Source organism: Clarias gariepinus, chromosome 9 (genome assembly GCF_024256425.1).
Source record: "Clarias gariepinus isolate MV-2021 ecotype Netherlands chromosome 9, CGAR_prim_01v2, whole genome shotgun sequence".
Taxonomy (NCBI): domain Eukaryota; kingdom Metazoa; phylum Chordata; class Actinopteri; order Siluriformes; family Clariidae; genus Clarias; species Clarias gariepinus.
Genome location: NC_071108.1, coordinates 162,501 through 185,358, shown reverse-complemented (window position 1 = coordinate 185,358; position 22,858 = coordinate 162,501). Strand labels below are relative to the sequence as shown.

The window sequence follows — 22,858 nt, the reverse complement described above, 5'->3', positions numbered from 1 at the left end:
TAAATAAATAAAGAGCAGGAGAGCAGTGCGGTCACGTGGGTCTCCATGGCAACGCGGCTTGTTATCAGTGTAGCGCGCGCTCAGGCCGTGTGTTACAGCAGGAGAGAGAGAGAGAGTGTTTATAGTGTGTGTGTTTATAGTGTGTGTGAGTGTGAGTGTGTTTTCACGGCGTTGAGGAGAATCTGCAGCTCTGATAAACACCATGAGCCACTTACACCCGGGGTGAGTACTGTGTGTGTGTGTGTGTGTGTGTGTGTGTGTGTGTGTGTGAGATTAAAGTCATTTAGGAGATAATAGCGTTAATAACCCAGGATGCGTGTGTGAGAGAGAGTGTGTGTGTGTGTGAGAGAGAGTGTGTGTGTGTGTGAGAGAAAGTGTGTGTGTGTGAGAGAAAGTGTGTGTGAGAGAGAGAAAGTGTGTGTGAGAGAGTGTGAGTTTGCGTTGTGTGTGTGTGTGTGAGAACGATGTTACTCTGGAGATGGACAAACAGTTCAGAGAGTTTTAGTCGAGTGTGTGTGTGTGTGTGTGTGTGTGTGTTAAAGAGCAAACTGTAGGGTTAAAGCTTTAGTCTCCTGATCCGGTTATCTGTTGGTTTAGATCAGATCACCTCAGAAACAAACACACACACACACACACACACACACAGAGTGAGGAAACATCACAGACTGGAATAATAATAATAACAAAAAAAAATTCTATTGAGTCTCAAAAAAAATAAAGTAAAACAGTGCTGTCTCAGTCACTGTGTCCCATTAGGTGTTAGTGTTCCTGGAGCCTCGGGGCAGTAGTGTGTTAGAGTATTAACGTATTAGAGTATCAGTGTATTAGAATATTAATGTATTAGGGTACCCTTGTATTAGAGTATTGATATATTAGAGTATCAGCGTATTAAAGTATTAATGTATTAGAGTATTAACGTATTAGAGTATCAGTGTATTAGAATATTAATGTATTAGAGTATTAATGTATCGGGGTATAATATATTGGGAGTAAACCTCATAGAGTTTATTAGAGTATCAGTGTATTAGAGTATTAGTGTATTAGAGTATCAGTGTATTAGAGTATTAATGTATTAGAGTATCAGAGTGTCAGTGTATTAGAGTATCAGTGTATTAGAGTATCAGAGTATGTGTATTAGAGTATTAATGTATTAGAGTATTAGTGTATTAGCGTATTAGAGTATCAGTGTATTAGAGTATTAATGTATTAGAGTAATAGAGTATGTGTATTAGAGTATTAATGTATTAGAGTATTAGCGTATTACAGTATCAGTGTATTAGAGTATTAATGTATTAGAGTATCAGTGTATTAGAGTATCAGTGTGGCAGAGAAGTATGTTAGAGTGGTGCAGGACATGTATGAGAGCTGTAAGACAGGGGTGAGATGTGCTGTAGGTGTGACAGAAGAGTTCAAGGTGGAGGTGGGTCTGCACCAAGGATCGGCTCTAAGCCCCTTTTTGTTTGCTCTGGTGATGGACAGGAGGACAGATGAGGTAAGACAGGAGTCCCCTATGATGTTTGCAGAGGATATTGTGCTTTGTAGCGAGATCAGGGAACAGGTGGAGGAAAATTTGGAGAGGTGGAGGTATGCTCTGGAAAGCAGAGGAATGAAGGTTAGCCACAGCAAGACAGAATACATGTGTGTAAATGAGAGGAACCCAAGAGGAACGGTGAGGATACAGGGAGCAGAGGTAAAGAAGGTGCAGGATTTTAAGTACTTAGGGTCAACGGTCCAGAAAAATGGAGTGTTCAAAGGAGGTGAAGAGGCGAGTACAGGCAGGTTGGAATGGGTGGAGAAAAGTGTCAGGTGTGTTGTGCGATAAAAGAGTATCAGCGAGAATGAAAGGAAAGGTGTACAGGACAGTGGTGAGACCAGCGATGCTCTACGGCTTAGAGACAGTGGCGCTGAAGAAAAGACAGGAGGCAGAGTTGGAGGTAGCAGAGCTGAAGATGTTGAGGTTCTCTTTGGGAGTGACAAGGATGGATAGGATCAAGAATGAGTTTATCAGAGGGACAACCCACGTTAGATGTTTTGGAGATAAAGTCAGAGAGGCCAGATTGAGGTGGTTTGGACATGTTCAGAGGAGAGATGGTGAATATATCGGTAGAAGGATGCTGAGGTTGGAACTGCCAGGCAGGAGGTCTAGAGGAAGACCAAAGAGGAGATTTATGGATGCAGTGAGAGAGGACATGAAGTTAGTTGGTGTGAGAGAAGAGGATGCAGAGGATAGGGTTGGATGGAGGCAAATGATTCGCTGTGGCGACCCCTGAAAGGGAACAGCCCAAAGACAAAAAAGAAGAGAGTATCAGTGTATTAGAGTATTAATATATTAAAAATATCAGTGTATTAGAGTATTAATGTATTAGAGTATTAGTGTATTAATGTATTAGAGTATTTGTGTATTAGAGTATTATTATATTATTGTTTAAACCTGAAGAATCCCCAGTACTGATCACCCTTATGCTCCAGTTGTGTGTGTGTGTGTGTGTGTGTGTGTGATTCTCTACCTCTGCCAGTTAATGAGCCGTTTCCTTTTTTTTAGTCCAAACTTCCCCTATATAATATTTCTATAGTTTTTTTTTTCATGACCCTGATGCATTACATTTAGTCTTCAGGCTCTCCACAGTGTGTTTAAATCTTATTATTATATTTACAGACAAAACTGAGACACACCTTTTAGAGTCCACCCTATGTTTGTGTGTTAGTGATATGCGAGTCGTCTGGTAACCCGCGGGTCAGGTTGGGTCGGGTAAAGAAATTGTCACTTTATTTGCGTAACGTAAAAACACTTAATGAACATTTCCGTGTGATAATTGAAAAAAAAGTCAGTGGTTATTTAGCGTAGACTGTAGCCTATACAAATCTAAAATAAAAAATGATTTAGTCTAGATTACAAACTCTGCTTTGTTAATGTTTAAAATGTGTATCATTATCTTGTTATTAATATGACCTGATTTATCGTTCATATTCGTAATCATATGTTGTTGCCAGTTTACAGGACGATGTTTCCAAGCACTTTTAGGCTGAAATAAAGGCTGTTTTCATTTGAATTACAATGCCTAGTATGTCTATTTAATGGTCGCGGGTGCAGGGTGGGGCGGGTTGTAAAGATAGATATAGTGGTGCGGGGCGGGCTGGGGTGGGCCGAATAATTTCATAAAAGAGGGACCCGCGGGTTGGAAAAATACCCGACCCACGCATCACTAGTGTGTGCATGTGTGTGTGTGTGTGTGTGTAACCCTCATGTAACCTGTGGAGCATGTTTAAGTCTGTAGTGACTCAGGTAATGTGTTTCAGTATTAAATCTTCTCTAAGTGCGGAACTCTACTGTGATACTACACTAAATGAAGCTTGGACACACTGTTTAACCCTTTACACTCTGGATATTTCTGGGAGGAAAACAGTTAAATTTGTACTAAATGCGGCATAACTTTAAATGAATCCCGATTTTATGTGTCTCAATGGGACTGCAGGAGCTTTACGTGAGTCTCAGCTGAACTTTGGAATGCGTTTGTGTTCAAAACAAGGGTTGTAGATTTTGGTACTACCAAAGTACCACGAGTACCAAAATCTACAAACGCATTCCAACACTTAACACTGAGCCACCAACGCCCACTCAGGAGTACCAAGTACCTGCCATGCAGAAGGTTCGGGGTCGATTCCCAGCCACTGGATGATTTAAATTGGGGTTGTGTTAGTACCCCTGTGTGCACCGTCCCAAGCCTAGATAAAATGGGAGGGTTTCGTCTGGAAGGGCATCCAGTGTAAAACGTGTGCCAAGCTGAGTGCGGATGGGAGGGTCTGCTGTGGACTAACAACAGCTTACATTGTACTTAGGAAAACTAATAACGACTGAGACCTATGGTAAGCCAAATCATGCCTTAATAACCTTTTTCCTCATTTGTTGTTCTCTGATCTTCGCCTGTTTATCTGTTTCTTAGCCTTTTTTTTTCAATTTGGAGACATTTACATTACGCATTTTGCAGAAGCTAACACATAATGTCGCTCTCTGCTGGGGATTCTCTCGCTCCCACTGGCCCTTCCTAGGAACATTTTCCCACATCACCCTTCCCCTTGCCCTTCCGTCCCCCCATTCTGCATGTGAAAACAGGCTCCTCTGCCTAGTGCTAACTGGCTGGAGGTTCAGGTGGAACACTGATGTTTACCGAGCCAGGACTGCGTGTGAAGAGGTTGTCTTTTACCAGCACGAACAAAGAACTGATATCTAGTGGACTAAGAGCAGAGATTACTTATTCGTTATTATAATATAATCACTTACTGCACTGTTAACATATAGAAACTTGTTACATAGCAACAGTGTATACATAGCCCTTGACATGAGTCTCATAGAGATCCTGGATTTAAACCAATAGAACACCTGATTACCCCCCCCCCTTCCCCCCCCAAACAAAAATGTCTCGTCCGTCTGTAATCAGACTCCTGTAACTGATCCGCTCGCCAACGGACCGCTACACACACCTCGAGTCCGGAAATCAAAACGCTGTCGGACAAAAAGCCCAGGAGGAGAAAAGCTGCTGAACATTAGAACCGGGAACAATTCTACACCTGACACACATGCTCAGGGCTCACCTGAGGGTCACATGATCACCCCTGCTGAGGCCGGAGCAGGACACGCCCTACAGCATGCTAAAGCTTCTCTAGAAATAAAAGCAAAAGCATGAGAGTTAGTTTACCACAGCGCCCCCAGCAGAAAAACATTTAACAACAGCTTAATGATGCTGACTAAACCCAGTTTGGGGAATTTGGTTGTGTATCCATGGAGATGTTACCATCAAGTACCAGCTAAAACAAACAACCATCAGACCACTTTTTAAATGAAACTGTTGTAGATCCTCCTGTATTGTGTTACAGAGACAAGAACTCATAGATTTAAAATGTAAAAAAATATTCTGTGTGTGTGTGTGTGTGTGTGTGTGTGTTATTAGGCTTATTGGAGCGTATAACAGTCTGACAGACAAACACCTGACTGGCTATTTTAACAATGCGCGAATACGGAGACATCTTCAGAGAGTCGGCCTGGTACGCATCACATCAGAACATCATCACTGTGGAAAAAAGTTATTATTGTGATAAAACAGCAACTAGTTTTACCCCATTTATAAACTGCACCACAACCAAAAACTCAACACTCAGAGAAAATGCAGTTACTGTGTTAAAACATCAAAGTGTAACGACAACACTGTGAAACGTCACCACTCCATAAAAACATAATCACTACACTGGACCATCAACATGACTCGCATACTGTCACTTACAGTGATCTGTGTGTGTGTGTGTGTGTGTGTGTGTCAGATCAGCAGGAGTGGACGTATTGTGTCAGAAAAGGAGTTCAGGTACAGGATCATACACAAAGATCAACAGAGACACGTACGGGAATGTCTCGCTCAGGCCATATTCCACAAGGTGCTGGACATGGAGGTGAGAGGACACACCCGGGGGTTTGGGGGGGGGGGTGGGGTTCGGATTTGGATGAGGGGGACAAAGGGGGTTAAGGGGTCGTGAGGGCTCATAAAAAAAAGTCAGCAAAAGCACTTCAGACCATATAACTTCACATGAGATTTATATTTTATATTTATTTGTTATATTGTTCTGCATCATGACAACGCATTACGCATTATAACAGTCATAAAACTTCATAACTGAACATGTCCATGTGGTAAGCAGTCATAGCATCAAACATTATTACAGTTAATAATAATAATAATCATAGCACAAGCCATAATAATGTTTCTCTGTTAAACCCTCTGCTCTGAGTCGTTTATACTGGCCTTGTGTCAGTAACACGTGTGTGTTTGTGTGTGTACATTTATTAGGATGTAACCCTTGGATTAGATATAATAGTGTATTAAATAATTCAGTAAATAAAAAGTTCTTCTTCTTGTGATCAGCGTCTGCATCACAGTGAGATCCGGAGGAACCTGGAGGAGTGTGTGAGGAGAGAGCGCGTGAATAAAGTCAAGGTGTGTAACGTGTGTGTGTCCAAAAGGGTCAAAGGAATCAAGCAAACTGCTCACTGAACACGATCAGATGAGGAATTATCCACTTTTAATTCTTTCATTTTGCAGTAATATGATGTAATTTTTTTAATTTGTAAAGCATTTTTTTAAAAGCAGTCATTGTTGCAAAGCTACGGATCCCCTAAAGGGACACGTGTGAAAGAAAATTAACTTTGGAGGGAAAAAAAATTTCACTTTGGCAAAAAAAAAAAAAAAAAAATGGCCAGAATACAGAAAGGGCAAGCTCCAAGTACATACTGAATATGTCTTTATATTTTAGGCCAAGCTGAATGTAGACCTCAGCTATTTATAATTCCACTTTGGGGTCATTCCACCCTCCAGGGGTCCGTTCTTCGTATGTCGCTTGACACATCCGAGATAAACTAACACCTCTAAGATGAGATCATTGTGCTAATTACGATCCGGCTAATTCAGTTCTTTGAGCTGTTGTTGATGATTAGTATATCTGGATTGAGTTGTCTAGAATTATTGCGCGCCCGTGCGTTGGTTTAAAAGGCGATATGCATCGACAGTAGAAACACTGATCACAAGCCCTCTGATTGGTTGACGAAATGGAAAAAGAGCGGCTCAATTTTTTTTTTGTAACGTGTCATAACGTGTTATGCGCTGAAATGCCCCCCTGCCATGGATTGCCCCCCCTACTTAATCGCTATCAAATATTATATTAGAACATAAATTCATAGGTTAATGGTTTACAAATTACAAATTACATGAGACAATAAAATAAAATAAAATAAGCAATATGAAAATAAATATGTTGTATAAGAAAAAAAAAAAATATTATGTATACTTTTATATTGTTTATTTTATAATAAAATTAGTTTCGTCCAATTTATCATTATAAAATATTTATTTTTGATATATATAAATATTTATTTGCATATTTTTATGACAAACCCCTGAAAAATAAATGTGTTATAAAATAAACATTATACATGAATTTGTATTATTGGTCTCGACGGCTGTCTCGTGCCGAGGGTTTATTATAATAGTAATATCATATTTGATAACAATAAACCTATGAATTTATGTTCATATATAATATTTGATAGCGATTATGGGTGTGGGTGGGAGAGGGGGGGGGGGTGTATGGCAGGGAGCATATACTTTTCTTTTCCTACGTAAGTCAGTCGTGCTCTTTAACCAATCAGATGTGACCTCGCCATTTCAACCGATCCTAGCCTGCCAGGAGCGAAGGCTAAATCTTGTTTACATGAAATAAAGCTGCTCTCGAGCAGGATCAAGCTTACGGATATGTTGCTATGACAACAAATACTAGAAGCGCATCGAAGAGCATAACAATCCAAGATCAGGACAAATCCACAACAATCAAATCCAGCTAACTGAGTTCACCTGTTTAACATTGGCCGAGTGTTATCTTTTCCGTGTGCATCTTCTTCTTCTTATTTTATTTTTTTTAGCGGTTGGCAGTCAGTCTTTAGGCGCATTACTGACCCTCGTTGGACTGGATCGATATTACACGGCCAAGGATCAAGCTTTAGGGAGCATTTCTGCCACCTGCTGGACTAAATCGGCAACGCTGAAGAGTCAAGTTTTGCAAGATCTCGCGAACATGTTTTTGGCCACGGTGGAATTTTTTTTTCTCCAAAGTTTTCTTTTTTTTCCCACCCATGTCCCTTTAGGGGCTCCGTAACCAAAGCAGCTTTACAGAAGCAAAAGAAAATTATAGAAATGTGTATAAAATGTAAAAAAATGTGTAAAAATCTGAATGATCAGCTGATGACGGTATGAACCCGAGTGTGTTGTGGTTATAATCTATAATTAAATATACACTCACCTTAAGGATTATTAGGAACACCTGTTCAATTTCTCATTAATGCAATTAACTAATCAACTAATCACATGGCAGTTGCTTCAATGCATTTAGGGGTGTGGTCCTGGTCAAGACAATCTCCTGAACTGGTTGGTGCCAGACGGGCCGGTTTGAGTATTTCAAAATCTGCTCAGTTACTGGGATTTTCACGCACAACCATTTTTAGGGTTTACAAAGAATGGTGTGAAAAGGGAAAAACATCCAGTATGTGGCAGTCCTGTGGGCGAAAATGCCTTGTTGATGTTTGAGGTCAGAGAAGAATGGGCCGACTGATTCAAGCTGATAGAAGAGCAACTTTGACTGAAATAACCACTCGTTACAACCGAGGTATGCAGCAAAGCATTTGTGAAGCCACAATACACACAACCTTGAGGCGGATGGGCTACAACAGCAGAAGGCCCCACCAGGTACCACTTATCTCCACTTCAAATAGGAAAAAGAGGCTACAATTTGCACAAGCTCACCAAAATTGGACAGTTGAAGACTGGAAAAATGTTGCCTGGTCTGATGAGTCTCGATTTCTGTTGAGACATTCAAATGGTAGAGTCAGGAGTTGGCGTAAACAGAATGAGAACATGGATCCATCATGCCTTGTTACCACTGTGCAGGCTGCTGGTGGTGATGTAATGGTGTGGGGGATGTTTTCTTGGCACACTTTAGGCCCCTTAGTGCCAATTGGGCATCGTTAACTGCCACGGGCTACCTGAGCATTGTTTCTGACCATGTCCATCCCTTTATGACCACCATGAACCCATCCTCTGATGGGTACTTCCAGCAGGATAATGCACCATGTCACAAAGCTCGAATAATTTCAAATTGGTTTCTTGAACATGACAATGAGTTCACTGTACTAAAATGGCCCCCACAGTCACCAAATCTCAACCCGTGGTGGAACGGTAACTTCGTGCCCTGGATGTGCATCCCACAAATCTCCATCAACTTGAACGACTGTAGTGACTGTTACACTACAGTCAACGACGGCTACAAGGCACAATCTCGCCCTCCGTTTGGTAAATCCGACCACGCCGCCATCTTCCTCATGCTAAAATACAAACAAAGACTGAAACAGGAAGTTCCGGTTCAGAGGGAGGTCGATTGGACGGACCAATCGGTGGCCGTGTTACAGGACGCACTCAATGACGCAGACTGGGACATGTTCAGAAACAGCTCCGATGATGCCGTCAGCGTGTTTACGGAAGCGGTTGTGGGATTCATTGGGAAACTAGCGGATGATACAGTGGAGAAAAAGACTATCAGAATGTTTCCCAACCAGATGCTGTGGGTGGATAAAACCATCCGAGACGCTCAGAGATCTCGCACCGCTGCCTATAACACGGGACTTGCGTCGGAGGACATGGGCCCGTACAAGGGTGTGTCATACAACGTCCGAAAGCTAGAAAACTAGAGTCACTGCTCCAACAGAGTGACTCTAGGAGCCTGTGGCAGGGATTAAGGACTATTACGGACTATAAAACGCCAACAACCGGTATGACGAACGTGGACGTGACTCTGGCAGACGAGCTAAACACTTTCTATGCTCGCTTCGAGGCTGCAGCTAAAGACGCTAGCGATGCTAATGCTAGCGGCGCTAACGGCTGCAGACAGGAAGAGACTGCCAGCACCGGAAACGCGTTCATCATCTCCGAGCATGACGTGAGGAGAACCTTAAAGAGAGTGAACACCAGGAAATGCGTTCATCATTTCCGAGCATGACGTGAGGAGAACCGTTAAGAGAGTTCAAGAGAGAGTTAGCAGGACCAGACGGCATCTTAGCTCGTATTCTCAGAGCCTGCGCAGACCAGGTAGCACCTGTGTTTACTGAGATATTCAACATCTCTTTATCTTAGTCGGCGATCCCCACATGCTTCAAAGAGTCCATCATTGTTCCTGTTCCGAAGAAACCACATCCTGCTTCTCTCAATGACCATCGCCCTGTAGCCCTCACCTTAATAGTGATGAAGTGCTTTGAACGCCTGGTCAAGGACTTCATCATTTCATCTCTACCAGACACACTGGACCCTCTACAGTTCGCTTACCATCCAAACCGTTCTACTGATGATGCCATCTCTTATCTCCTCCACACATCACTTATGTACTTGGACACTAGAAGGGGGAATTATGTTAAAATGCTCTTCATCAACTACAGCTCAGCATTTAATACCATAATTCCCTCCACACTCACCACCAAGCTGGAGCACCTGGGACTCAGCTCATCTCTGTGCCAGTGGATCTCCAATTTTTCAACTGGCAGACCACAGACAGTAAGGATGGGCAGACATGTCTCAGCCTCCATCACTCTCAGCACTGGAGCCCCCCAGGGTTGTGTTCTGAGCCCCCTGCTGTACTCTTTGTACACATATGGACATTCTGGACATTCACTTACACTAGTGGCCACTGCACAACTACACATTTGTGGACATTAGTTAAGTTAAATTATCACAAGTCACTTTAAATATGTTACTTCAAGTATATTTGCACACCCCCTGGACATTCTGTTTCCCGGATGCACAGTCACTTTAAATCTTTTAAACACTTTAAATTTGTGACATTTCTATTTATACTCAATTTTGTACTGTACAGTTATGTTGTTATTTTATTTTAACTCTTTAAGGAGTATTCTTTCTTAGTTAAATTTACCTTCGGTTTTCCTTTACATATTTATTTTTTTATTTCATAGTCTTTTATTTTAAGGTCACGGGCAGTTGTCTAAAGCATTTCACTGCATATTGTACTGTGTATGACTGTGTATGTGACAAATAAAATTTTAATTTGAACTGCAAGATGCCATCCTATCAATATGGGCCAACATTTCTAAAGAATGCTTTCAGCACCTTGTTAAATCAATGCCATGTAGAATTAAGGCAGTTCTGAAGGCGAAAGGGGGTCAAACACTGTATTAGTATGGTGTTCCTAATAATCCTTTAGGTGAGTGTATAACCCACATTCTATTCGTGCTGACGGACAGGTGGAGCGCTGCAACAGGTACGAGGATGATTCGCTTATCTTACTCTCTCCACGCCCACCGACTCGCCTCAGGAATTTACAAGCTCGGCATTCTGGACCAGAAAGAGAGCCATCTGACTCCACCGACTCTGTACGCAGAACACACACACACACACACACACACACACACACATGCAAGCCTTTTAATTTTATTTATATAGCACTTTTAACAATTGTAATTGTCGCAAAGGAGCTTTACACAATCAAAATAATTATTTAAGTCTGTTTGTAATATGTGTGCATAAATCAAGATGAGCAGATAAACCCAGGTGAGCACGCCGCGGGCGACAGTGGCAAGGAAAAACTTCCTGAGATGGTAATAGGAAGAAACCTTGAGAGAAACCAGATTCAACAGGGAACCCATTCTCATCTGGTTGAAACAGAAAGCAGGAATTGATCTGCATTTATACTGTGTTAGGATACAGTGCCGGTCCCAAGCCTGGATAAAATGGGAGGGTTGCGTCAGGAAGGGCATCCGGCAAAAAAGCTGTGCCAAGTTGTTATGCAGACTGGACATTCTGCTGGGGCAACCCCTTGTCGGGAGCAGCCGAAAGACTACAACAACAACAAGTTAGGTGGCAGGCAGTTCAGCTATAACGGTTGATGTTAATTGATGTAAATATGAAGTCCAGGTAGTTATTGGAGACAATTACAATCTTGAACTATAGAGCAACCGCAGCCAAGTCAAGTCTTTCTCTGAGGTCAACACCAGTCGAGGCCAAAACCGTCTTTATGGTAAAGTGAAACCATCCCCAGACACCAGACGCATTCCAAAGAGACACATAGGGCATCCATGCAACGAGATCTCCAACCAGAAGCAGGGCACCAGGATGGGTCAGACAGGTCCGGAGGGCAGAGAGAGTCTGGATCACTGGCAGCTCAGGAACGACATGTGTAGCTCGACAGAGAGAGGGAAGAGAGAGAGGGGGAGATAGGGAGAAGAGAGAGAGAACAGAAGAGGGGAGAGCAAAAGAGGAGAGATGTATAATGTGAATGTATATGTAGTGTAGAATGCAAGCAGAGACTCCAGAAGGACTAACTATAACAGCATAACTAAAAGGGGAGAGCCAGAAGGAAACACAGACATGAGGGCTTCCTGAGATGTAAAGCAAACAATTAACTCACCATCAACAAACCTGAGTGATTAATGAGAGTGGGAAAGACAGCATCTAAACATACCAGTTCACCATAATACTCTACGTCCATGAGTCCCCCAGATCTGCTCCTTTACCTAAGGCTAATCTATTTATAAAAATGCTTGATTAAATAAATAGGTTTTTAGCCTGGACTTAAACACTGAGACTGTGTCTGAGTCCCAAACACTATTTGGAAGACTATTCCGTAATTTTGGGGCTTTGTAAGAAAAAGCTCTGCCCCCAGCTGTATTTTTCATAATACGCGGTACTGACAGGCAGCCTGCATCCTTTGATCGAAGTAGGCGTGGCGGTTCGTAAGACACTAGCAGTTCGCTCAGGTACTGCGGCGCGAGACCATTTAATGCTTTATATGTCAAGAGTAGTATTTTAAAAATTAATGCGAAAATCATATGCTGCTGCATTCTGGACTAGCTGAAGCTTATTTATGCATCTAGCTGAACAACCAGACAGTAAGGCATTACAATAGTCCAACCTAGATGTGATAAAAGCATGAACTAGTTTTTCTGCATCGTTTAGCGACAATATATTTCTTATCTTGGCAATATTTCTGAGGTGAAAGAATGCTATCCTGGTAATATTATCTACATGAGCTTTAAATAAAAGGCTTGAATCTATCTCTCACACCAAGGTCTTTCACTGTTGCACTTGATGAAACAGAAAGGCCATCTAAAGTTACGGTGTGATCTAAAATATTACTCCTAGCTGTATGCAGTCCTATGACTAGAACTTCTGTCTTATCCGGATTAAGCAAAAGAAAGTTAATTAGCATCCAATTTCTTATGTCCTGCACACATTGCTCAACTTTAGTAAGCTGTTTTTTCTCATCAGGTTTTGCTGAGACATATGACTGTGTGTCGTCAGCATAACAATGAAAACTAATACCCTGCTTACGGATTATGTTGCCCAGAGGAAGCATGTAAAGGGAAAAAAGCAGTGGACCTAAAACTGAGCCCTGCAGAACGCCAAACTCCACTAGAGAACATGCAGAATAATCACTATTTAAGTCTACATACTGATAACGATGGGTCAGATAGGATCTTAGCCAGGAGAGGCCTGTACCCTTAATTCCTACTACATTTTCTAATCTGTGAAGAAGAATAGCGTGATCAGTGGTGTCAAAAGCTGATCCGAATAATATTATTAAATCTAAAATGTGACCTGCTTTATGAGTGGGTCCTACTACACACTGATTTACTCCTACTGAGTCCAGTATGGACTTAAATGCTGTTCTCAAAGGGTCTTCTGGATTCTCAAAATGAAAATTAAAATCTCCAGCAATTAACACTTTGTCTACAGAAACGACTAGGTTTGAGAGGAAATCTGCAAATTCACTAAGAAATTCGGAGTACGGCCCTGGAGGTCTGTAAATGATGATTAGCGGGATGATCGACTGAGCTGACTTATTATTTGTAGCTACACTTGTTATGTTACTATAGAAAATTTCAAATGAATTAAATTTGTGTCCATGTTTTTGTACGATGGACAGATTATCATTGTGAATAATTGCGACGCCTCCTCCTCTACCAGTTAACCGAGGCTGGTGTATGTAGCTGTATCCAGGAGGACTAGCTTCATTTAGAGCCACATACTCGTCATGTTTAATCCAGGTTTCTGTTAAATAGAGTATATCAAACTCCTGATCCGTGATAATTTCATTAACTATAACTGCTTTAGATGTGAGAGATCTAATATTTAACAGTCCTAGCTTCAGATCTGAGGTGCCGGCTGTGTATTCAGTATGATCTGAGTTTGTAGTCTTCATGTTAATTAAATTACTAAAACAGACTTTCTGAGTCTTTCTACATTTTTGCTTAGCTCTGGGAACAGACACAGTCTCAAAAACACGTGCTCTGCACGGTGAGGGCTGACGAGTGTGTGTAGCCTTTATTTTTCTCTCGTGTATGAGATGTATAAGTGTGCTTTGATCTCGAGGCTTAATGAGCTCTTTAATTTTCAGAGATCTGAGTTTGAGTTAGTTTTATTTTTTCTAAAACTCTTTTTTCCAGTTTAACACTCAGTGAGTTTTAGCTGATAATGAATAATTTCAGTGTCATTTTGAAAATGAGTCTCTAATTTTACTTCATGTGTAAAGTACTGTGCTGTACAGTATGTTTTTGCCTTTGTCATTGCTGTGACTGTGTAAGTGTGTGTAATTGTGGTGTGTAGTTGGATTCGTCCAGGCCGAACACGGCTCCAGAGAAAACCCAGCGGCCGCTCCGTCTGAAGCCTCTGAACAGTAACAGCACTTCGACATCAACCAAGAGAAACTCGTCTCGTTATCAGGACTATGTCTCAACTAATGACGGGAAACAGCAGATCTGCAGTGTGGTGAGAAAAACCTGCTGTTACTTGTGAAGGTTTAATGTTTTGTACTAAGATACTTATTTAATCTTTATGGAAGGAGTCTCCAGTGTCAGAGCTTTATAACAGGTAGAGGTGAAGCTGTTAGATACACACACACACACACACACACACACACACAGAGTGCTGTTAATGTTGGTGTTGTATTTCTTGTTGCAGCTGGATGGAGATGTGATGAGACACTTGACACTAACAGATTTCTCCAGCTCTGTGTCTCCGTATCGACTTCCTGTCATTAATAACTTTGTGACCCCCGTACCCCCGCTCAAGAGGAGGGATAAAGTGCAAAATAGGACCCTGCGGGGGCGAAGGTTACGGCCCACGACGGCCCCCAGTGATGCGCCCATCTCTAAGGTCAGTGTCTTAGCTACATGCCTGTTTTTGGACGCGGACGTGACTCTGAGCTTCAAGAGACTGAATGGTTTTATTTTATTTTATTTTATTAAATTTATTTTAAATTATGTGATTTGTCTGTTTGTAAGTGGGACTATCCTAACCGCCTTCCCTAGCAGGAGGGTGCTGTTCAGCGGGCGTGGTCTCAGTGGTCTCAGACCGCAGTGTGGGTGAAGATGGTGTACTTTGGGAAGAGTGTGCACCTGTCTAATGACCTGATGGAGCTGAAGGATGAAGTGAAGGTTTTCCAGCAGCACTGTGGTGGCGAGAACCTCTGTGTTTATAAAGGAAGACTTAAAGAAGGAGGTGAGTCTCTTCTCTAAACACACACTTCTGTCACACCTGTACTCACACATGACACTCACGTGTACTCAGTGTGTTGTAGTTCAATTTAATTCAATTTAATTTAATTTGTTTTGCGCTTTTAACAATTGTTATTGTCGCAAAGCAGCTTTACACAATCAAAAGAATTATTTAAGTTTGTATGAGATGTGAGTGTGTGTGAATCAGAATGATCAGATCGTCCCTGATGAACAAGCCGAGGGTGACGGTGCTGAGGGAAAAACTCCCTGAGATGGTAATAGGAAGAAACCTTGAGAGGAACCAGACTCAACAGGGAACCCATCCTCATCTGGGTGATAACGGATAGCAGGGATTGATCTGCACTCATACTGTGTGTTAGGAGGCTGGAAGTTCAGTATAACAGGAGATGTGTTTAAGTTAATATGGAGTCCAGTTCGTTAATAAAGCCTCAGGTAGACTGTAGGAAACTGTAACCCTAGCGATCATGTACACTCTGTGTTTACGGCTCAACTCCAGTAACATGTATTTTATTCCACACACTTCCTGTCCCGGTATCAGTCTTCAGTGTACGTGTGTGTGTTTCAGAGTCATTTCAGTTCACGTCTCGGCGTCACCGGGGTTTCCCCTTCAGTCTGACCTTCTACCTGAATGGGCTGCAGGTGGAGCGTCTCAGCTCCTGTTGCGAGTTCAAACACAGGAAGAACTCACGGCTTGGAGGACGCCATGCTCACTTTGGCTTCTCTGGGGTTGAAGGAGCCACCCCTTGTTACAGGTAAAGCCCTCCCTTATGACATGTAAGTAAACCCCTCCCCCTGTTATTACTAGGCAGTGGCTGCTCAGTCACTAAGATGTTGGACTATTGATCAGATGGTCATAAGTTCGAACCCCAGCATTTAAAGCTACAGTTAAATTACCATACACATGTACAACCTGCCATGTCTACTCTGTCGCTTCACATGTTTATTATACCACAGTACAGATAAGCCCTCTCCCTGTCCCACACTACAGGTAAATCATACCTTGTCTATCAGGTAAGCCACACCCCCATGTTTATGTAAATCACACCAATAAATAAACTAATATTGTCTCCAGGTGCATCATAGCGATGGGCCTGGATAAAAAACCAGCTCCACCGAACAGGATCAGAAACAATCTGCTTGTCTCCAAACCTTGGGAAAAAGAGGACGAAAAGGAAAAACCTTTACAGTTTGAATCCAGCCAATCACATCTCACTGATCCCAAGAGGCATTCCAATCAGGAAAGGAAACACAAAAACGGTACTTTAGTGAACTTATAAACCTCATAAGGCTCATATTTTATCACTGATAACAGCCTTTCTGAAAAAAAAAAAATATCCAGTTAATAATGACATCAAACATCAGAGTGACGAAAATTAGACAAACATTTTCTGGTCTTTCGTGAATCTTTATCTGTCTGGGTTTAATGGGTTCTCCACATGCCAAAGCCACATTTGACTTCCGTTGATGTTTAATGTAAACATTATCTGAACCACTTCACCCGTGTCAGTGTGTCTTTATACATTGTGCAGCTGTCTCCTGATTGGCCGAGTGGATGTGTGGTACACAGGCAGGTACACAGGTCTGCTTTGTTACGACTGCATTTTTTGTGCTGAATTTTTCTTAAACATCTTGTACTTATCTTTGGCACTTGCGTCATGTTTGATCATAATACCTTATGGCTGAAAGAGATCAGGGGAATTGTCACCTAAAAATGAGCTGTAGAGAGCACTCAGATGTAAAGCCCTCATAGAAACACTCAGGTATGCAAAACATGCTCAGAGCATGAGCACATAATCTACCTATTCACAGCACACTGCATGCCAATGCACAGGATGGACGCCATCAGGACAAGAGTTTGTTTTCAATGCAGTGGTGAGGTGAACTGCAGTAACAGTTCCATTCAACCTTCTCCAGTGTTCATCACTATTTCCTACCGGCCTCTGATCCCAGCCCCGAACTGAGCTGAGAGTTTTTTTTTTATTTGCTCACCCTCCCCACTCCCCTGCTTGCTCTTTGCTCCCCGGACTCGGGTACACATGCGTATTTACACTCTCTGATAAAGCAGGTGGCAGTACTTGATTTATGAACACAAGAGAAAAACAACAATGAAGTCAACATTTCACGCTTTGTTTTATGTCTAAACAACGACTTACTTCCTTGATTAGGAACGATTGGCTTCCATATCTGATTCGATCCGTGCCTGAGTACGCCATACTGTACCTGAGACCACGTCTTCAACTGGGACTGTTTCTGAGCATGAAACGATTGTGTTCTCACTGATCAGAATGAACCAGATTTTGGGGTTCAGTGTTTTTGGAACAATCCCGAGGCCCTGATATGAAAAAGCCTAAAAAAAAAAATTTCCAATGGCCCTAAACTCTGTAGTGATAAAGTCCTTAAGAGACTCAACACGACTCCATTTCCTTCTTACTACACGCCATGCTTTAAGTCTTACCTTTTAAATCTGAAGTGATTTATTGCTTACAGATACAGTTTACATCAATATTTCTGTGTGTGTGTGTGTGTGTTGTACTTCAGGTTATGAGGAAGACTTTGAGGCTGATGATGAAGGTCCCATGGATGATGGAGTGGACAAGGGAAATGAAACATCATTTAACAGAGAGGAGGAGAATGAGAGAAGAACGGATGGAAATAACCTTAAGGATTCAATCAAAAACCGTCAGTTTTTTTTTTTTTACATTGATTTAATGAACTATAACTCTAATTCTAAAACGTTGGTCTCATGTTCAGAATATCTTTTAAGTTATTTTCATTTCTTTTTCTGTCATTCAGAAGTGAGGAGATCATCCGTCTCCACTGGTCTGACTAGCAGCTTGTCCAGCAGTGAAGAAGATGATTTTGATAAAGAACAGAAAGAAGAGGAAGTTAGGTCGAAGAGACACACACCCACATCAACCTCTGAAAAAGATGGTGAGGAGATGGATGCCCTGCCGACGAGCAGCGTGTGTCTGCCCACTGAGGATAAAACCCAAAACCAGGAGATAGAATATACAGAGAGGAATGATAGAGAAGCTGAGAAGTCTATAAAAGAAACTGGAAAAAATAAGGAACCTGGAAATGCACCTGGTGAAGATGACAAACCCAGAAATATACCTGGAAAAATTGAAGAACCCAAAGAGGAACCTGAAGAAGCTAAGGAACCCAGGAAGGAAACTGAGGAAGCAGAGGAACCTAAAATAGCTGAGAAATCCAGAGAGGAACCTGAAGTAGCTGAGGATCCCAAAAAAGAACATAAAGAAGCTGAGAAAAGCAAAGGGGACTTCAGAGAGGGAATGAATAAAGAAATAAATGACGATGGAGCCCAAGGTAAGTATTAGCCTTGCGTACCTGTGCATTCTAAGTGTGTGGCTTTTACTGGTGTGTGTTTCAGTTGAATTCTAGTAACTTATCACTGACTGAGCCGTTAGCGGCGATCTAGCAGGTATTTACTGATATTCTGCTTAAGATCAGATTAGTTTTCTTCTCTGTTCACAATGGAACAGAATTTCTCTCTTTCTGAAAAGAACACAAGCAGCTTTACTGAATAAAAATAGAAAAAACCTCAAACCCACTGTTATTTGGATGTAATTATAATATTATTAATAATAATAATAATAATAATAATAATAATTATTATTATTATTATTATTATTATAGCAGCAAGGTGGTGTAGGGGTAGGAACTGTGACCTCGCACCTCCAGGGTCTGGGTTCAATTCCAGCCTCAGGGTCTGTGTGTGTAGAGTTTGCATGTTCTCCCGGTGCTTGGTGGTTTCCTCTGGGTACTCCGGTTTTCTCCCACAGTCCAAAAACATGCAGATTAGTGTGTGTGTTTGTGTGTGTGTGCTTTTGTGCCCTGCGATGGATTGGCACCCTGTTTAGTGGGTACCCCGCCTTGTACTCCATGCCCCCTGGAATAGGCCCCGCCCCCGTGTAAAACAGTAAAATTCGGAGGGATGGGGTGTGCGACACTGAAGATACTTTCATAAATACTCCAAGAATGTCAAGAATATGTTTATGTGAATGAGCTGTTGCTATGGAAAGGAAAACGTATCAGAGCGAGCGTATTGATATTACCCTGCACTACAGTCAGAGACACTGTTATAAAGAGTTAATTAATTCTGACCAATCAGAGTGCAGGACTCTGTGTACTGATATCAGAGAGATTATCACCACATGTGACAAGCGGTTAGTGTCTCAGAAGAAACTTTATTATGACGTGATGTTTAACAGGAAGTCCCTGGTGTTTTTGCGCTCTTTGTGTTGCTCTTTGTTTCATTTGCATGCGCAAGAGTTTGTGTTTCACTTTGGTTAGATGCGCAGTGTGCCAGTATTTTTGGACTAAAAAGTTATAATTATTCTCATGATTTTCAACACAGATCATTTTAAAATTAACAGTAAAATAAAACACTTTAATTCACTCGTTGTGTAGAAAAGCCTTTAATCTGTAGCCTGATTGACAAGTGTGAGCTCTTTAGAGTCTTTTAGAGTAAATTGTCCTTCTGATTATAAATATGGTGTATTTTGTAATTAAAGCCTAAAAATACTGTCTGATTTCTGTAAGGATCTTTGTCTATGCTTTGTGTGTTCATTTGATGTGTGATTATATTTTCTTTATTGTGTTGTTGTTTATTTCAGGCATGTGCTGGTATTACATTCTTTATCATAACTATTATCAGATGCTCTATTGTTTAAACTCTAAACTTGTGTGAAGTGACTTTTCATGTATGACTTCATAGATTTTTTATTTTTTGCACATATCCTTCTTAAACATGTTCACAAACTAATTTAAAGTTAGTTTTATTTTATTATTGTGTTCTACATGGTGTATTGTTTATCAGCACATGCCTTATAGACTTAAAAACAGACTTAAGGGATGTGCTGAATTTATTACAGAGGTGTTAAATGTGGGATCAAAAGTGTATAAATTAAATATACTATTTAACTGAATATATTTTAAATATAATAATATTAAAATTATATAGCTAATATTTAAAAATGTAATTGGTAATAGGTGAGGAAATGTCTCGGGGATCTCCAGCTGTAACGTTCTGCTCACGCGGTGCAACACCTGTTTATTAAATGGTTATTATTATTCATATAGAGAATTATCCTGGTTATAAAACCGGTTATAAACTGATCCCACATGTTCCACCTTTATATGAATTTAATCTTTTATTTTCGATACCTGCATGGCATGAGTGATACAATTTTAAATGTTTAAAATAAACTTTCAAAATTTCAGTCTTGTTTTGTGTTTCCTTTGCATGTATGGTTACAGTTTGCTTCAGAATTTTCGGAATTTTTATTTACTTTTATATATAGTACAAGTCAAAAGTTTACACACCAAAACAAGTTCAGCTATTTATTACAGGGTAGAAAGACATAAAAATCAGGAACGATCATGGAATTTGAGGGGATGTCCAAACTTTTGACTGTAAATTCTGTTTGATTTATTGTCATTTTCTTGGTTTATACGTAGTCTGTGTGCTTCAGCTATCTCTATATTTATATCTTTAAATTTTTATTTTGTGATTCATCAAACTCGTCTTTTATTCTCAACATCAAACCCAAGTCAAGTCTGTGCAGGAGAAGTTGGCAGAAGCCATTTTAAACATGAATCAGTGTGTTTCTGAACCTGAACTGAGCGACACAACCACTGAGGAGGACGAGTTGGTGTCCGTCGAGACCCAGCGGGCGGGTCCAGGTGATTCATCTCTGAGTGTCTGCTGCTGTGATGATGTACTTAAACAGTTTGTATATAAAGTTGTCCTAATACACCAAACTAAATATGTTTCTTACTAAATTACTAATGTTTTCTCACAATTGTTTAATTTATTAATATAAATAATAAATTAAATTATTGCTAGTAGAGAGTTCTGTTCATTTTGTTATGACACTGCTGCACACAAAAACCTTTCAAAAACATTACACTAATCTCTGTTTCAGATGCCGAGTCTGAAAACAACGCGGCCCATCAAACACCTGATGAGGAGAATGGAGCTGAACTTGTGCAAGCAGCTGAAAGTGAGAAAGAATATACAGAGGAACCCAAAGAAGAAACTGCAGCACATGAAACATCACAAGCTGAGACAAAAACAGAGGAGGAAGAAAAAAAAAACAACCAAATAGAAGAAAAAACTTACAGCACAGCTAATGAAGATGGACGTGCAGATGATGAGCAGAACCTTGAGAATAAAGACCACAACACAGAAGTGAGGCAAGACACTGCTGACAAAGAAGGACAAATACAAGAGGATGATAATTTCAGTAACCTGCAAAATAAATCAAATGTAGATCCTGAAAATACTGAAGAACCACGCGATGAAGAACCACTAGATGAAGCGCTGCAAGATGGAGATCCACCAGGTGATGAGCTGCGAGATGGAGATCCACCAGATGACGAGCTGCCAGATGGAGTTCGACCAGGTGAAGAGCTGCTAGATGGAGAGACACCAGATGAAGAACCACCAGATAAAGAGGTACCAAATGGAGATCCACCAGTTAAAGAGCTGCTAGATGGAGAGCCAACAAATAAAGAACTGCCTAAAGAGGCTCCAACTGAAAATTCAGTAAATGCTGAAGAAAGCAGAGCAACTCCAGTGGAGAATAAGGACAATGTGATGGAGGAGATCACAGAGAACACTAAAGAATCATCTGAGAATCATGGAAATGTGAATCAGAATACTGAGATAGAAAAGGTAAATGAAGAAGAGCTGGGTGGGGGAGAAGAGTTGTCTGTTGAGGAGATCAGTGATGTTGAAGCAAAAACATTTGAAGAAGAATCAGGAAATTTGAGAAATAGTTCAGATGAGACAAACATTGATACTGCCAAATATGTTGAAGGCAGTATGGAAGATCTAGTCCTAAATGAGGTGAAAGATGAAGATCTAGCAGGTGAAGACAAGAAATCAGGAGAAAGGGTGTTGTTATCTGAGACTGTGGAAGAAAAAGAGCAAATAGAAGAAGAAGAAGGAAATGAGACATACATGAGGAATGCAATAGATGTAATCAGAGACCAAGATCAAGTTAAGGAGGATAAGAACACTGAAGAAGGAAACAGGGATGAGGAGAAAATCAATCATGGGATGACTGAGGATGTAGCAGACCGAAATGAACCTACTCCAACGGGTCAAACATCAAATAAAAGAGCAGAGAATGAGGTGAGAAAAAGTGAAGAACTGGAAGAAGAATTTATAGCAGACAATGATGCTGGACTACAAGAAAAACAGGAGCTTGGCAGCGAAGGTAAAAACACAGAGGAGGATAAACACAAGGAAGAGCTGGAGAAAAACAAATCTTTCAAAGAATATGAAGTTGAAGAAAATGAGTGGCATATGAGTGAATGTGAGGAAGTTGTTGGTAAAGCTGTAGAGATGCAGAGACCACTGACAGAACAACAAGAGGAGCAAAAAGAACAGATACATGGTTCTGATCCCAGTCTTAATAAAACTCTGCAGGAAACCACAGATGGACCTGAAGTAAAATCAGGAGAGCTCATAGCAGAAAACGTAAAAGAAGTAATTATTGTAGACCAGGGGGAGCTGGACAAGAAAGAAGGACCAGGGGAAGAAAAGGGACCTTTTAAGAGCAGTGAAGAATTCAATCAAGACATGGATGAAGAAGCAGGTGTGAAAGCTGAGCAGATGGATGAGGACAATGAACAAGTGGACCAAAAAGAAATACAACAAGAAATAACCAATAAAGAAGAAAAACAGGAAAAAGAAGAAGAAGTAGTAGTTGGTGTGAA

General features: G+C 41.0%; 1 protein-coding gene across 1 annotated transcript in view; it reads left to right on the top strand.

Annotated features, from left to right (window-relative positions):
- Positions 1-133: 133 nt before the first annotated feature.
- Positions 134-22,858, top strand: part of erich3 (glutamate-rich 3) — a 23,921-nt gene continuing 1,196 nt past the window's right edge. Inside the window, exons 1-14 of the mRNA XM_053504810.1 lie at positions 134-222; positions 4,947-5,040; positions 5,314-5,439; positions 5,910-5,981; positions 10,838-10,966; positions 14,199-14,360; positions 14,553-14,747; positions 14,906-15,092; positions 15,675-15,861; positions 16,182-16,366; positions 17,648-17,788; positions 17,903-18,436; positions 20,684-20,815; positions 21,058-22,858. The exon at positions 21,058-22,858 is cut by the window's right edge and continues 1,196 nt beyond it. Coding sequence (XP_053360785.1) covers positions 203-222; positions 4,947-5,040; positions 5,314-5,439; positions 5,910-5,981; positions 10,838-10,966; positions 14,199-14,360; positions 14,553-14,747; positions 14,906-15,092; positions 15,675-15,861; positions 16,182-16,366; positions 17,648-17,788; positions 17,903-18,436; positions 20,684-20,815; positions 21,058-22,858 — 3,965 coding nt within the window. The 5' untranslated portion in view covers positions 134-202. The remainder of the gene's footprint in view (positions 223-4,946; positions 5,041-5,313; positions 5,440-5,909; positions 5,982-10,837; positions 10,967-14,198; positions 14,361-14,552; positions 14,748-14,905; positions 15,093-15,674; positions 15,862-16,181; positions 16,367-17,647; positions 17,789-17,902; positions 18,437-20,683; positions 20,816-21,057) is intronic.